General features: G+C 40.3%; 1 protein-coding gene across 2 annotated transcripts in view; it reads left to right on the forward strand.

The window, feature by feature from the left end:
- PKDCC (protein kinase domain containing, cytoplasmic) overlaps positions 1-14,495 on the forward strand; it is a 50,446-nt gene that overhangs the window by 23,562 nt on the left and 12,389 nt on the right. For both annotated transcript variants that reach the window (XM_070741324.1, XM_070741334.1), the window contains exons 2-5: positions 301-423; positions 4,259-4,530; positions 5,635-5,714; positions 8,169-8,276. In XM_070741324.1, coding sequence (XP_070597425.1) covers positions 301-423; positions 4,259-4,530; positions 5,635-5,714; positions 8,169-8,276 — 583 coding nt within the window. The remainder of the gene's footprint in view (positions 1-300; positions 424-4,258; positions 4,531-5,634; positions 5,715-8,168; positions 8,277-14,495) is intronic.

Below are 14,495 nucleotides of genomic sequence, written 5' to 3' on the forward strand. Positions count from 1 at the left end.
GCCAAGAAAAATCCAGGGACATGACCATATAGTTAGCAGAAGCTGAATTCAACTCGAGGGAACCTTTACTTTTTATTACCTGCTTACCTATCTTGGTGAACAGTCTCCTGCATAAGAAGCATTTTATTTTGTAGGCTGACCCCTCTCCAGTTCTAAATATGCCAATTTTATCTACACAGTAAGGTTTTTGTCCAGGTTTTCAACTGTATCACTGTGTGAGGTCAGAGGATGATGGGATGAGGGAGAACTCCATACAATAAATGGGTTTATAAGTCACATTTTCTATGTCTGCCTTTGCAGCTTCATGGATATTGCTACCAAGACAACAATGACATCTCAGACACTCTGACTGCCATCACAGAACTAGGCTCACCATTGGAGATGATACAGCTTTTGCAGACTTCATGGGAGGACAGGTTTCACGTAAGTACAATTACAAAGGTCTAACAGCTCAGTTTTGATATGCACAAAATGAGTGTAGGTAGTCCTTGCTTAGTGGCTATGCAGCCAGCTACCTTTCAGAGTTATGATGGTATTGAATGAAGAGACTTATGATCGATCCTTGTAAAGGTAGACTTCAAATTATACCCACAGTTGAGCCTGAAATTTCTGTTGTACAATGGGACAGTTATTAAGCGAGTTTTGTCTCATTTTATGGCCTTGCTTGCCATCGATGTTAAGTGAATCACTGCAGTTGATAGGTTAGTAAAATGGCCCTTATTTCCTCATTGACTTTGCTCATCAGGTTGCAAAAGGTGATCACATGACCCCGTGACACTGCAACTGTCATATATGTGAGTCAGTTGCAAGTGTCTGAATTTTGATCACATTATCATGAGGATTCTGAAAAATGGTGTGTGAAAAATGGTCATCACTCACTTTTTTTCCCCAGTGTCATTGAAACTTTGAATGGTCACTAAATGAACTATTGTAAGTGGAGGAGTACCCTCACCAATGTCAAACTATTCATCAAGAAACATAGAAACATAGAAGACCTCATGATTCAGCTAGTCTGCCCTTATACTATTTCCTGTATTTTATCTTAGGATAGATATATGGGGAATCAATTTCCCCATGCCTGATGGCAGAGGTGGGTTTTGAGGAGTTTGCGAAAGGCAAGGAGGGTGGGGGCAGTCCTAATCTTGGGGGGGAATTGATTCTAGAGGGTCGGGGCCACCACAGAGAAGGCTCTTCCCCTGGGCCCTGCCAGAGGACATTGTTTAGTCGACGGGACCCGGAGAAGGCCAACTCTGTGGGACCTAACCGGTCACTGGGATTCGTGCAGCAGAAAGCGGTCCCGGAGATATTCTGGTCCGATGCCATGAAGGGCTTTATAGGTCAAAATCTCGCTCGGATGTGCGCGCACGAATGCAGGTGATACGGAAGTGACAGGATACTGACACCTTGAGTGGGAAAAAGAGGAAAATGATGACATGTGAGATGATGTCGCAAATAATTTACAAGTTATGTGTCTGCATATCTATGGCATTTGCATGATGATATCATTATTCATTACTGACCAAGATGTCAAAATCTGCTTCAAGTGTCACGTGCTGGCATTGGGCCAGGTAGTCATCAACTTACAACAGTTGGAAGTTAAGATGGCACTTTAAAAAGTGACGACCTTTTCTATGCTTACGACCGTTGCAGCATCCCCATGGTCACAGGATCAATATTCAGATGCTTGGCAACTGGTTCTCATTCATTCATTCATTCATTCATTCATTCATTCATTCATTGTATGTGGTCCAACTCCTGAAGGACTCTGGGACATTTCCAATGAAGAAGAACAATACATAAAAACAGTATAAAACATTAATAAAAATCCAGCCAAACATACATGCACACACTCACATTCCTAGCAATCTAGGATTCCATTCACTTAGCGGTTCCAGGAAGGACAGAAGGACAGTAAGGTGGGAAGAGTACGAATCTTCGGAGGCAGTTGGAGCCCCCACAGAGAAGGCTCTTCCCCATGGGCCCGCCAATCAACATTGTTGGGCTGATGGGGCCTGGAGAAGGCCAACTACGGAGAGGGGCGACATTCAAATCAAATCAAATCAAATCAAATCTCAAATCAAATCTCAAATCAAATCTCAAATCAAATCTCAAATCAAATCTCAAATCAAATCAAATCTCAAATCAAATCAAATCAAATCTCAAATCAAATCAAATCTCAAATCAAATCAAATCAAATCAAATCTCAAATCAAATCAAATCAAATCTCAAATCAAATCAAATCAAATCAAATCACAAACTCTTTGGGCTGTTATTGGCTGCTGGGAGGTATGCGGCAGAAGGCGGTCCCAAAGATAGTCTGGTCCTGAGCCATATAGGGCTTTATAGGTGATAACCAATACTTTGAATTGCGTTCGGAGACCGACCGGCAACCAGTGCAGCTTGCGGAGCATCGGTGTTATATGGGTGTATCTGGGCCCACCCATAATAACTGATACGGCTGCATTTTGTACCAGTTGTAGTCTCTGAATGCTTTTCAAGGGTAGCGTCATGTAGACTGCATTGCAGTAGTCAAGGTGAGAGGTGATAAGGGTGTGAGTGACTATATGGAGAGCCTCTGTATCCAGACAGGGCCGCAATTGGTACACAAACGAACCTGTGCAAAAGTCCCCCTAGCCACAGCCGAGATATGTTGGTCAAGGCTCAGCTGCGGATCTAGGAGGACACCCAGATTGTGGGCCTGATTTGAGGGGGTTACTGTCCCCCCCCAGGACCAGTGACGGTCAGTTGGTATAGTCCTTTGGAGGCATCACACATAGCCACTCAGTCTTGTCGTGGTTGAGTTGGAGTCTGTTATGATGGCATGTGATCATCTTTTGTGACCTTCCAACAGGGATGAATTCCATTTACCTTCGCTACTGGTTCGCATTGCGATATTTAGTACAAGAGAGAGGGTGGGTCCCCTCGTGCAATTTAACTTCTATGCATGCTCAGTAGCAGGAGACAGCCCGAAACACACCCGGGGAGCTGGTCAGATGTATTTTGGGTGCAGAAATAAGAAGGTCAGTTTTAACCTGTGGATGAGCGGGAGGGATCTTTTTCAAGCAGCAGAAGAGGAGAAGCCATCCAAACGGAAAAGCTCGCCAAAAATTTTCAAAAAGAGATGGCAGTGCCCATGGATCGGCACCGACTGAATCGGATCCATGATGCCATTGTCATATCACCAACAGGTTGCTAATGGTTTGGGTGATCTGGTCTGAACGAGGAGAAGCCCACTCCTGCCTTCCAACAATCAAAGTCAATAGGAAAGTTAGATTCATTTAAGAAGCATGCTACTACTAATAATTAATAATAATTTATTAGACTTGTATGCCACCTCTCTCTGAAGACTCGGAGCGACTCACAACAAAATACAAAGCACAAATCTAATATTAAAAACAATTATAAAACCCCATTATAAAATAGTCATATCATCCAATTAAACCATACATAAAATGAAACAGCTACTGGTCAGTTATGTCCCCCAAGCCTGGTGGTATAGGTGGGTTTTCAGTAATTTGCGAAAGGCAAGGAGGGTGGGGGCAGTCCTGATCTCTGGGGGGGGAATTGATTCTAGAGGGCCGGGGCTGCCACAGAGAAGGCTCTTCTCCTTGGGCCCGCCAGATGACATTGTTACTAACTTAACAACTGCAGTGATTCACCTAACAAATCTGGCAAGTGTGGTTATAAAATGGAGTAAAACTCACTTAGCAACTCTCTCATTTAACAAAATAAATGTTAAGCTCAGTTATAGTTATAAGTCAAGGAATATCTGTAAAATGAGTCCATTTTAAGGTGTGGTTTTCCTAGAATTTTATATTGTAGCAGAACAGTTTCAAACTGACAAATATTTTCAATGGAGCAATGTAGAAACCAATTCATTTCATGGCATTTCTATGCCATGTCGTTTCCCAACGAGCCATCCAGAGGCAGTCCGGAGGTGGATTTTGAAATGTATCTTGCAAGATCATCCTGGCACATTGGGTGAAATCTGTTTATGAGAAATTTGTGCATGTGTGAGATTCATTTTCCACCCAGGATATCAGAAAGCCAAGATTTGTATGCCAAGGACCAAGAAAAAAAATAGTGAGCAAGTTTTCCATGTGCACACTTGGCGCTTATAGTTGCTGAATCTGTTTCTAATAATGAAGAAAGCTGAAGGCTTATTGTCATTTTCCATGGTCTATAACAATAAACAGATATTATTAGGATTGTTCTATTACAAAAGCCATGTGTGACAACTTGGCTTTTCTGATTTCAGATATGCTTCAGCTTAGTTCAGCTTCTGCATTACCTGGCCCATTCTCCTCTTGGCTCTGTAACTCTATTGGATTTCCGACCTCGACAATTTGTGATTGTGGATGGAGAGCTCAAAGTGACAGATCTGGATGATGCAAGCAATGAGGAAACCTTCTGCTCTAGCAACCGAGATTGTTTCATGGAATTTCCAGCAAGAAACTTCACTCTTCCTTGTTCTGTTGACGGCAAATGTCAAAGCATGAATGAGAAGAGGAATCTTTACAATGCATACAGGTAGTGATCCAAATAGAAACCAGTAATTTAACAAATCAAATTATTGTTTACAGATTGAAACCAGAAAATAGACATTAAGGAGCAGTAGTTTTATGATACAAGTTATTGTAGTGTCCTGGAAGTCATAATGTCCTGGAAGATGAGCAGTACAAGTGCACTAGAGAGCCTTCCGTCCCCTGTCCTATTGCTCTCCTATATCTCTTCTTCTATTCTTTAATTGATATGTTCTATTACTTTATCTTCTTTTCTATTATTTCTTAGATATATTTTACTGTGAGTATCTCCTTTATAACCTTCATCATGTATTTTACTATGTGTATATAGATATATACCCACTAAAACCCTCATTGTGTATTGGACAAAATAAATAAATAAAAATAAATAAATAAATTCTCCAGAGGCTAAAATAAGCTGGATTGTGTTACTAGATCCCACAAAGTTGATCCTGCATTGTGGAGAAGGTGAACTAGATAAGTACATCTCTTGTTGATGGGTCGGCTAGCATTTTAAGACTAGTAATAAACAAGGAGCTGGTTGATCTTGGAACCCAGTTTGGTAATGGTGATGCACATGTCTATAAGCTGAAAGAACAGTGAAATACATATGGTATATCTTTTGATTTATGATCAAAGTTTCAATGAACCCCCCCAAAAAGATACTTACAATCCAGATTCAAAATTCTGACAGCTAGGTGCTGGCGGGTGAACACATTTTTTGGCCCTTGGAAACTGGCCATGTTTATGGTTGTTTGCAGCATCTTATTTGATTACAATTTGATTACAATATTTGATTTGCTTAATGAGGACAATTGGTACCGCAGGGATTGCCATCACTGAAGTGAAAAGGTCACATTTTATTCAGTCCTAATTGCCATTGAAAATCACCAATTACCTGTAGAGAACATGGTTTTATTTTTTTTTGCAAAACCATGTGATCATTGATTGATTGTGTGTCACAATCAAGGTGCTGTCCATCCCTAGTGATCTTACGGATGGATTTTCTTCACAATGAATGTGTACATTGCTAGAATTTTATTATCCATTGGTGTTCCCCAACAGCAGTGACCAAACTATTACAAATCTAACATTGTTTATTGTCGTGTAGGTTTTTCTTTACATATCTCCTGCCTCACAGTGCCCCTTCATCCTTGAAGCCATTGCTCGATGCAATAGTCAATGCTACCGGTAAGAACATATAAGGAATATTTCTGTATCAGACCACAAACTCTTCATTTATTCTGCACTCACCACATGCCTCTGGATCAGGGGTTACCAACCTTGGCAACCTTAAGACTTGTGGACTTCAACTCCCAGAATTCCTCAACCAGCAAAACTGGATGAGGAATTCTGGGAGTTAAAGTCCACAAGTCTTAAAGTTGCCAAGATTGGAGATATCTGCTCTGGATTGCACTGTATGAAGAAATTCTTCTTTTCTTGAATCCTAAACTACAGGCTGTCCTCCACTTGCAACCACAATTGAGCCCAAAATTTCTGTTGTTAAGTGTTGTCACATTTTATGGTTGCTTAACCCAGCGTTTCCCAACCGGTGTGCCGCGGCACAGTAGTGTGCCGCGAGACACGGTCAGGTGTGCCGCAGGAAGCTCCAGGTGAGCGGGGCACTGCCAGTGCCGGACCGCCAGTGCCTCCGACCTGGAGCTTCCACTCGCAGCCCGATGCAGCTGTTTCCGGCTGGGCCCCAAAGAAGGAAGGCGGGAAAAAGGAGGCAGGGGCGGGGAGGTCCGGCAGTAGGAGTAAAGGGAGCCGCGGCCGCCCCTGCCTCCCCACGGTGCCTCTGGCCAAACGCGCCCCTGGCTTCTCTGCCCTGCCCCATTGCCCGCCCGATCCGCCCACTCTCCTCCTCCTCCTCCGCCGCCTCCTGTCTTGGGGCGTGATCCACCCCCTCTCCTTCGCTGCCGGAGAGAGAATGGAAGGCGCCGTTGTCTTCGCCTCCGCCCGCCGGCTCCCCTCGCCCTCCCAGACGTCCCCAGCGCCCGGCCATGCGCCGCCTCCCGTTAGCCCAGCCGACCTTTCCCTGCTGCCGTTTTCTCTTCATGGTGCAAAGCCACACAGTCCCGGACTCCCGGATCGCTCGCTTCTCCGGTCAGCAAAGCCATCTGCCCAGGAAAGCGCCGCGCTGCGCTTGCTGGCCGGAAAAGCGAGTGATCCGGGAGTCCGGGACTGTGTGGCTTTGCGCCATGAAGAGAAAACGGCAGCAGGGAAAGGTCATCCGGGCTAACGGGAGGCAGCGCGTGGCCGGGCGCTGGGAACGTCTGGGAGGGCGAGGAGGCTGATGGCTGCTGTTGCCTCTTAGCTGCAGAGCTGGCGGGCGGAGGCGAAGACAACGGCGCCCTCCATTCTCTCTCCAGCTCTCTCTCTCTCTTTCTTTTTCTCTCTGTTGCCGGCATGGTGAACGAGAGAGAAAGAGAGAGAGAGAAAAAGGAGGGGAGAGAGAATGAGAGAGAAAGAAAGCAAGAGAAAGAGAGGGAAAGAAAGCAAGAGAGAGAAAGAGAGGGGGGAAGGAGGGAGAGGGAAAGACATGGAGGGAGAGAAGGAGGGAGAGAGAAAGAGCAAAAAAGAGGAAGAAAGAAAGAGGGATGGAGAGAGAGAAAGAAGGGAAGGAAGAGAGAGAAAGAGGGAGGGAGAAATAGAGTGAAATGGAGGAAGAGATTTTTTTTTGTCCAAACTTTTCTTTAGCCCCCCCCCCCCGCCCCCCCCTTCAGTGTTCCCCAGAATTTTGAAAATATTAATAATGTGCCGCGGCTCAAAAAAGGTTGGGAAACACTGGCTTAACCAATCACTGCAGCTGTGAAAGTAGTCACACAGTTGTAAAGTGATTTTGGCTTCCTCATTGACTTTCCTTGTCAGAAGGCTGCAAAAAGTGATCACATGACCTTGGGACACAGCAACAGTTTCACGTATGAATCAGTCGCCAAGCACCTGAATTTTGATTGTGGGAGCATGGGGATTTTGCAAAGGTTGTAAGTATGAAAAACGGTCATAAGCAGTGGTGGGCTACTGCCTGGATGGGGGGGGGGGAGAGAACACAGTGGGGTAGCGAAAATGGAGCTCCACCCCGGAGCACCCAATTTGCACTGAAAGATGTTGAAAGAAAATACAGGGCGTCCTGCATAAGCCACGCCCACAGTGTGGTAGTAAAAATTTTGGTAGCCCTTCACTGGTCATAAGTCAATTTTTTCACTGCCGTTATAGCTTTAAATTGTCACTAAATCAACCGTTATAAGTTGAGGACAACCTGTTCAGTCCTGAATTTCTTTGGAAGACCTCTAACTTCTTGATTACACTGAAGATTTCCATTCTTCTCCCTCAGCTACTTTAGCTGTTCTGAACGGCATTTTTTCAACCTCCTAATGATTCTATTCCCTTTTCCTTCTTTCGCATTTTATACCACATATTTAAAAAATGATACCTTTTGTTTCATTTGTTTCTGGTTGAATTTCAAGGTGGAAATGTAAACGCGAAAAATTAAACCTCCACTGATGTCCCCATGCCTACTTTCCCCTCTCACAATCAGTTAAAATGATAGGTTTGTGCCTTTCTTTCTACATTTCCTGTAGTTTCGGTATGGACAGAGTTTATTTTCTTCTCTAAGTCATTTCTCCCCACATTTCCTTCTTGTAGGAGAACTTCGGTGGGGAATAGATGAAACAACCATCCATCTCGAAAGAGTTTTGTATATGTACAAGAGTGGCCTGTATCTTAAGAACTCAACATGGCTACACAAATCAGGTAAACTTCTGGCTTTTGAAATAAGGGAAATTTCTAGAATTTTATTTCTCAAACCATAATATATTGTGGAAGAATCTGAAAACCATATTTAAATTGGTTTCCACAGAAAGTGGGAACAGGGAATGGAAAGCCTCTTTAAAGTAGAACTTCATTTGTGGCACCATAGTCAATAGAAATGCAACTCCATGAAACCCCTTGTCAATCTGAGTCATCCCATAAATAAATGTTAATAAGATAAAACCTTGGCTATGTTACAGAAGGATTGGATTCTTAAGCTTTTAATTGTGCTTTAACTGTTAAACGTTTCAAGTGTCATAAATTATATTCTACTGTAGATAAAGAAACAAAACACATGTGTGTTTGTGCTACAGAAGAGGAGGTTTAATAGTTCTGTATGTTCGTTTCTAATCATAAGTCACTACATTATTAAAGTTTGTTTACTAAAGATTCTGTGTTTTTGAAATGATACTGCATTCAAAATACCTCAGTGGGTTAGTGTTACTGACTGCAAGGAACTAGGATAAATTATCAGCTTTAAATAGAACTTGTAAATAAAGTATTATGCATGCTCACTTTCTTGAGTTACCTATAAGCTAATGAAGCCAAGATAAAAATCAAATAAAATCAATCAATCAATTAACCAAGCTTATATTTTCAATCTAATTATACTTTGAAAAATTATTAAAAAAATAGTTTTCCACAAAACCAGGGGGTGAAGTTCAGTATGTTCTGACAAGTTCTGGAGAACCAGTAGTTGAAACTTTCAGTAGTTCAGAGAACTGGTAGCAGACATTTTGAGTAGTTTGCAGAACCGGCAAATACCACTTCAAACTGGTCCCAGAGTGGGCTGGAGTGGAGATTTTGCAATATCCTTCCCTAGGAGTGGGGAGAGAATGGAAATTTTGCAGTATCCTTCCTCTGCTTCATCCATCAAACCACACCCGTCAAGCCACACCATGCCTACAGAACCCATAGTAAAGTTTTTTGGATTTCACCACTGGACAAAACTATGCCAATAAATGTTTCATTTAGATCAGTGTTCCTAAAATTGCATTTTGTGGAAATCTTCTGATCTCCAAATAACACAAGATGCTCTTGACATCGTCTCAAGATCCAAGAAAAATTGGTGTGTGTGTGTGTGTGTGTGTCTTTGAACTCATTTTTTTCATTGATAAGTTCTGCATAAACCAATTATTAGTAGTTTAAAAAACATTAAACCAAGAAGCCCTCTTAGTAGCTATATTTTTGGCTGAAAATGCTTGTTTAGAAATAGGACAGATTTGTTATTTTTTCATTTTATGTTCATTTTGATAAATCAGTTACAGTGTGCATGAAAAGCCATATGTTTCCCCTCCCCAAATATATGCATTTTTATATTCTCTTTTCCTTATACATTTTTATAAGATTTTGCCCTAATATAATCTGTTTTCCTGTTAATTTATTCAATATTCACATTTCAGTATTCACCTTTTCTCCAATATATATATTGGAATAGATTTATAGATCACTGGAATAGAATTAGAGTAGACATAGGTTTGTCAAGACTAATTTACCCTATTAATTTCAGAGGGTCTACTCAAAGCATAATTATACCTACATCTAACCTTGGCTTCAAAAATCATAGGCATATTTTACCTTACTAAGATTTTGAATTCTAAAAAATAGTTAATTTCCCTCAGTCCTCAACCAATTGATTTTTCAAGATTTGAACTTGAAAGGACAAGTCAAATAATCTAAAATAGCATATGGTATAAATTAAGCAAAATAAATAATTGTAAAATTGGTCACTGGTTCTATTATAAATATACTAGTGGTTAAGTTCATGTATATAAAGTGGAGACTTTTCTTATAAAGGGGCCAGTTGTTATTCTGTTATTTATAAAGGAAATTAATACAGATACTATGTTATTCTACAAATAAGTTTAAATAGTTTTCATCTTTCTCTGTTTTGTGGGGGGAATCTGACAGAAGCATTTAATTTTGTCAATCCAACAAACAAAAGAGAAGAAAATATATTAGAAGTTTGATACACTATAGGCAACAACTTGGGGGAAAAAACAGACTGGGCATATTTCCAACTTGTAATTATTTTAAAAACAACAGTCTGTTGCTGTGGTTGAAATAAATGGTCATTAGGAATGATTAAAGTCAGATTGAGAGTGATTCAAGCAAGTTAAAAGGAGGAAACCACTGCTGTTTTACCTAATTTATATGACATTGTATTCCAAGAATTTGACTGGTTAGAGTAAAGGGGGCTTGCTCACTATTCAGATAGTAAAGATAGTTTTTAGAAAGATTTGCTTTCCATTCAATATTCACCCTTTTAATAGTGTGCTTCTTAAATGGGGCATTCGTTCTTATATGTTTAGGTTTATTGGATTTATATGCCGCCCCTCTCCGCAAACTCGGGGCGGCATATAAATCCAGTAGCCACAAAAGTTGAGTTAAAAATAGTTTAAGGAGCAGAGGAAGCAGAGCTAACCAAATTTTGCTAGCCAAGATGGACAGGAATCCACTTTTTCATGCAAGATGATAATTCCAGCATCCGAAATGAAGTAGATTTTTACTCTGATTCTTGGGAAAAGACAGAGCTCTAGTAAGGACAGCGGGCTATCTTAAGGAATACTGTAGTATTAAACTGCATGACCTAAATAACTTGTTGCCAAGTACATTTTCTATTTTCAACACTTCAGTATCTGCTATGGTTTTTTTTATTTAAATCACTTCCTTCTGCTTACTGCTAGGAACAGTTTAGAAATGAAGTTTAGAAATGAAGTTTAGAAATGAAGGATGTCAGGCTTTTCTTACATGAAACTAGAAATGTACACTGCTCAGGCTATGATTCAAAGAAGTACTGTAGATCTGTGTTAAGTAACTTTACTGTGAAAGCTAGAAGAACTGTTAATAAAGAATCGTAGTGATTGCCAAGTATAAAATGCAAGACCTATTTATAGTAAAACCAAGGTCCAAATTTGCTTCTTTTTCTCCCATTGTCATAGACCTGAGGTCTTCAAACTGGGCAACTTAAAAGACTTGTGGACTTAAATTCCCTGGATTCTGGGTGTTGAAACCCACAAGTCTTAAATTTGCCAAGTTTGGGGACCCCTGGCATTGATCCTCTTAGTTTTGAGTTTAAAGGTTAAAGATTGCTTCCTGTTACTGTAACTGTAACAGACTAGTCTGATCTCAGGTTGTTTGTTTCTGACATTGCCAGAATTATTTCTAACCAAGAATTTTTACAATTGCCTTTTGGTTTCATTTATTAGTATTATAAGGCATGTGCTTTGCAAGATGTAGCTCTATCTTAAACAATATCTAGTTCCTAGTAAATAGCAGATGAACAGGAAAATCTGAATCTGCATCAGTAATGGGTTCTAAACCTTGTCAGCATGTGCAACACTTCTGCACATACACAGAAGCGTTCCAGGTGGGTGGGTGGAGCTTCCTACTGTTGCCACTACTGGATTGTAGAACCGGGTCGAACCGGAAGCAACCCACCGCTGATCTGCATGATAGCACTTAGATTCCATTAGCACAGGAGTGTTGGCATTATCACATGATATATCAAGACTCCCCCCCCTTCGCTAAACAGGATGTGGTCATGGTCAGTGTGTGATGCATCCATGAGATGGGAGTTTGATAGACCTGCACTAGCAGCTCAGAATTCCTATATTTCTATGGTTTCTATGGTTCCTATATTCTCTGACCTTGGTCATTTTCCTATAGACTTTTCATAACCAAAGTGATATTATCTAGCCTGGTAGTGAAATATTTGTAGGAACACATCCACACTCAGAATACTCCACTCAGACTATTGGCCTTCATGGAAGCCATACATAATAAAATAACTATCAACAAGAAACTAGTTAAACCCTCCCTGCACTAATAATTTTCTAGTTTTCTAATCTTTAGAAAAACAATAAAAATTGAATGAACTGCCTAATTTGAAAGTCTAATTACCAGTTTAATATTGGTCTCCCATTTGTGAAAACCTGACTCAGTAGTCCTATAAAAAACTTCAAATACAAATAGCCATACAGTAATCCCTCGCTACTTCGCGGTTCATCTTTTGCGGATTCGCTACTTCACGGGTTTTCAAAGGGGGCTTAAATCCATTAAAGCCATTGAAAATTTTAAATCCATTAAAAATTCATAAAATTCTTCTACAGTACTACTGTACTCTATTAAATAAACTGGTAGGATATCACATGTAGTTCCAGCTGAGAAACATTATAGGATAGCTGTTTAATGCAAAGGGTGGGCTTTAAAAGTCCAAATGCTCGTTAAATACATATTGTAAAAAAATATCTTTCCTCTACTTCACGGAAATTTGTTTTTCACGGGTGGTCTTGGAACGCATGCCCCACAAAAAACAAGGAATTACTGTATACAACATTTGGAAAGAGAAGGAAAATAGATGTGATAGCTATAACCTTAGCTACATATATCTCACATGCACATGTAAACGATATGCCATTTTTTTGGAAAAACGCATGAAGAGATCACATGCCAAATTCTAGGGGACATATGAAGCAATGAATGCTTTTATGCTTAGGCATTTTTCTTTTTTCTTTTTCATGATAATAAGAAAAATACGAGCAGGAAAATCTGTGAAGAAAGGGATTCTTTTATTTAGGTGGTGGGCCAAATTGAGGCTTAATGCATTGATTCTTCCCATTAACTTTTTAAATTCTATGCAAATATTTAATCACATGCCTCACATAAATTCTTCTGTGTATTTATAGTATAAATAAAGATACCCTCCATGGAGCTACGGAGGTACTCTTGCCATAGGCGTATAGTGATACTTATGGGTTTATAATAAACCTCTGGCTTCAAATGGGCTAATTCTTAAGGACCCCTTTCATCCAGCAGCTCTTCTATTTTCTAATAATCTTGCATCAATTTTTACTGCATGTTTGTCGAGGCTGCTAGCATGTGCTGATGAGTTTACGTACCCCCAGGTCTTCTCTTCCAGTCTGTGTAGCACATTTCAGGCAGCGTATGTTTCTTCCATTGGCTGGTTGCTCCTCTGTTCAGCCTTTCACTTGTGCTGTAGCCAGTCAAAGCATAGCAACACTGAGCAGAGCACAAATAATACTGTGTTGCTTTCCTTCATTGGGTGTCCTGCCAATTGTCAGCCAGTGTGGTCCAGTTGACAGAATGCTGGACTTTAACCTGAGTTCAGAACTCAGCTCAGCCATGAACTCAGTGGGTGGCCTTGAACATATAATTATAGCTATGTGAAAGACCAAGTCTGTAAGTCTGGGGTGAGAAAAGGTCTGGGCTATCCAGCTGTTGTAAGAGATCGGTCATACATATAGAGGGTGATGAGCATGGCAGATTGTCATATTTGGAGAGTATTTCATTGGGGAAAGTTGAATTAAAGGGTATATCCAATTCCATTATCATTATATTGGGATCTCGGGATTTACCCCGAGTCTTCGGAGAGGGGCGGCATACAAGTCTAATAAATTATTATTAATCATTATTAACATGTTTTGTTTATAGAAAATAATTTCTATATATTTTTTAACTTTATTCAAATAGAATAAATAAACACAGATGAACACACATTATGTATGTATGTATGTATGTATGTATGTATGTACCTGTATGTACAGTATGTATGTATGTATGTATGTATATATATATATATATGTGTGTGTATGTGTGTGTGTGTGTGTGTGTGTGTGTCACATGTTTTTTTGCTGAATTTGAAAATTAAGGGAGACTAGGATAGATCTATTTCGGCCTTATTTTGGCCTCATCAGCTAGCCATACCCACTGGGGCTTGAACCTGCAACCTTTGCCTTGTAAGGCAGAGAATTATCCTCTAGGCTACAGTATACAATCCCTTCAGCTCTGCACCAGGAAATGAATGGTCACCCATGAGAAAGAATATTTTAACGTTGTGTTTTGGGTAAAATTGCTAAATTGGCAAATCAATTTGATAAATAATAGGCAATGGTGAGAATAGAATGCCTAAAACCATCCTCAGTGAGTTGTTATGGTTAAACTTATATATTGTTGTAGTTGTCTGCTGAAAGCCTTTTAAGGACTATTAAATTATGGCTCCCATTAACCCTAGCCAACATGGTCAATAATAAGAGAAGATAGGTATTGCAGTTGAGTGCTTTTTTCAAGAGGATACTCTATATTAAAGGTGCTTTTTTCAAGAGGATACTCTATATTATTGGGTAGAACTGAGTTAATTGT

Source organism: Erythrolamprus reginae, chromosome 1 (genome assembly GCF_031021105.1).
Source record: "Erythrolamprus reginae isolate rEryReg1 chromosome 1, rEryReg1.hap1, whole genome shotgun sequence".
Taxonomy (NCBI): domain Eukaryota; kingdom Metazoa; phylum Chordata; class Lepidosauria; order Squamata; family Dipsadidae; genus Erythrolamprus; species Erythrolamprus reginae.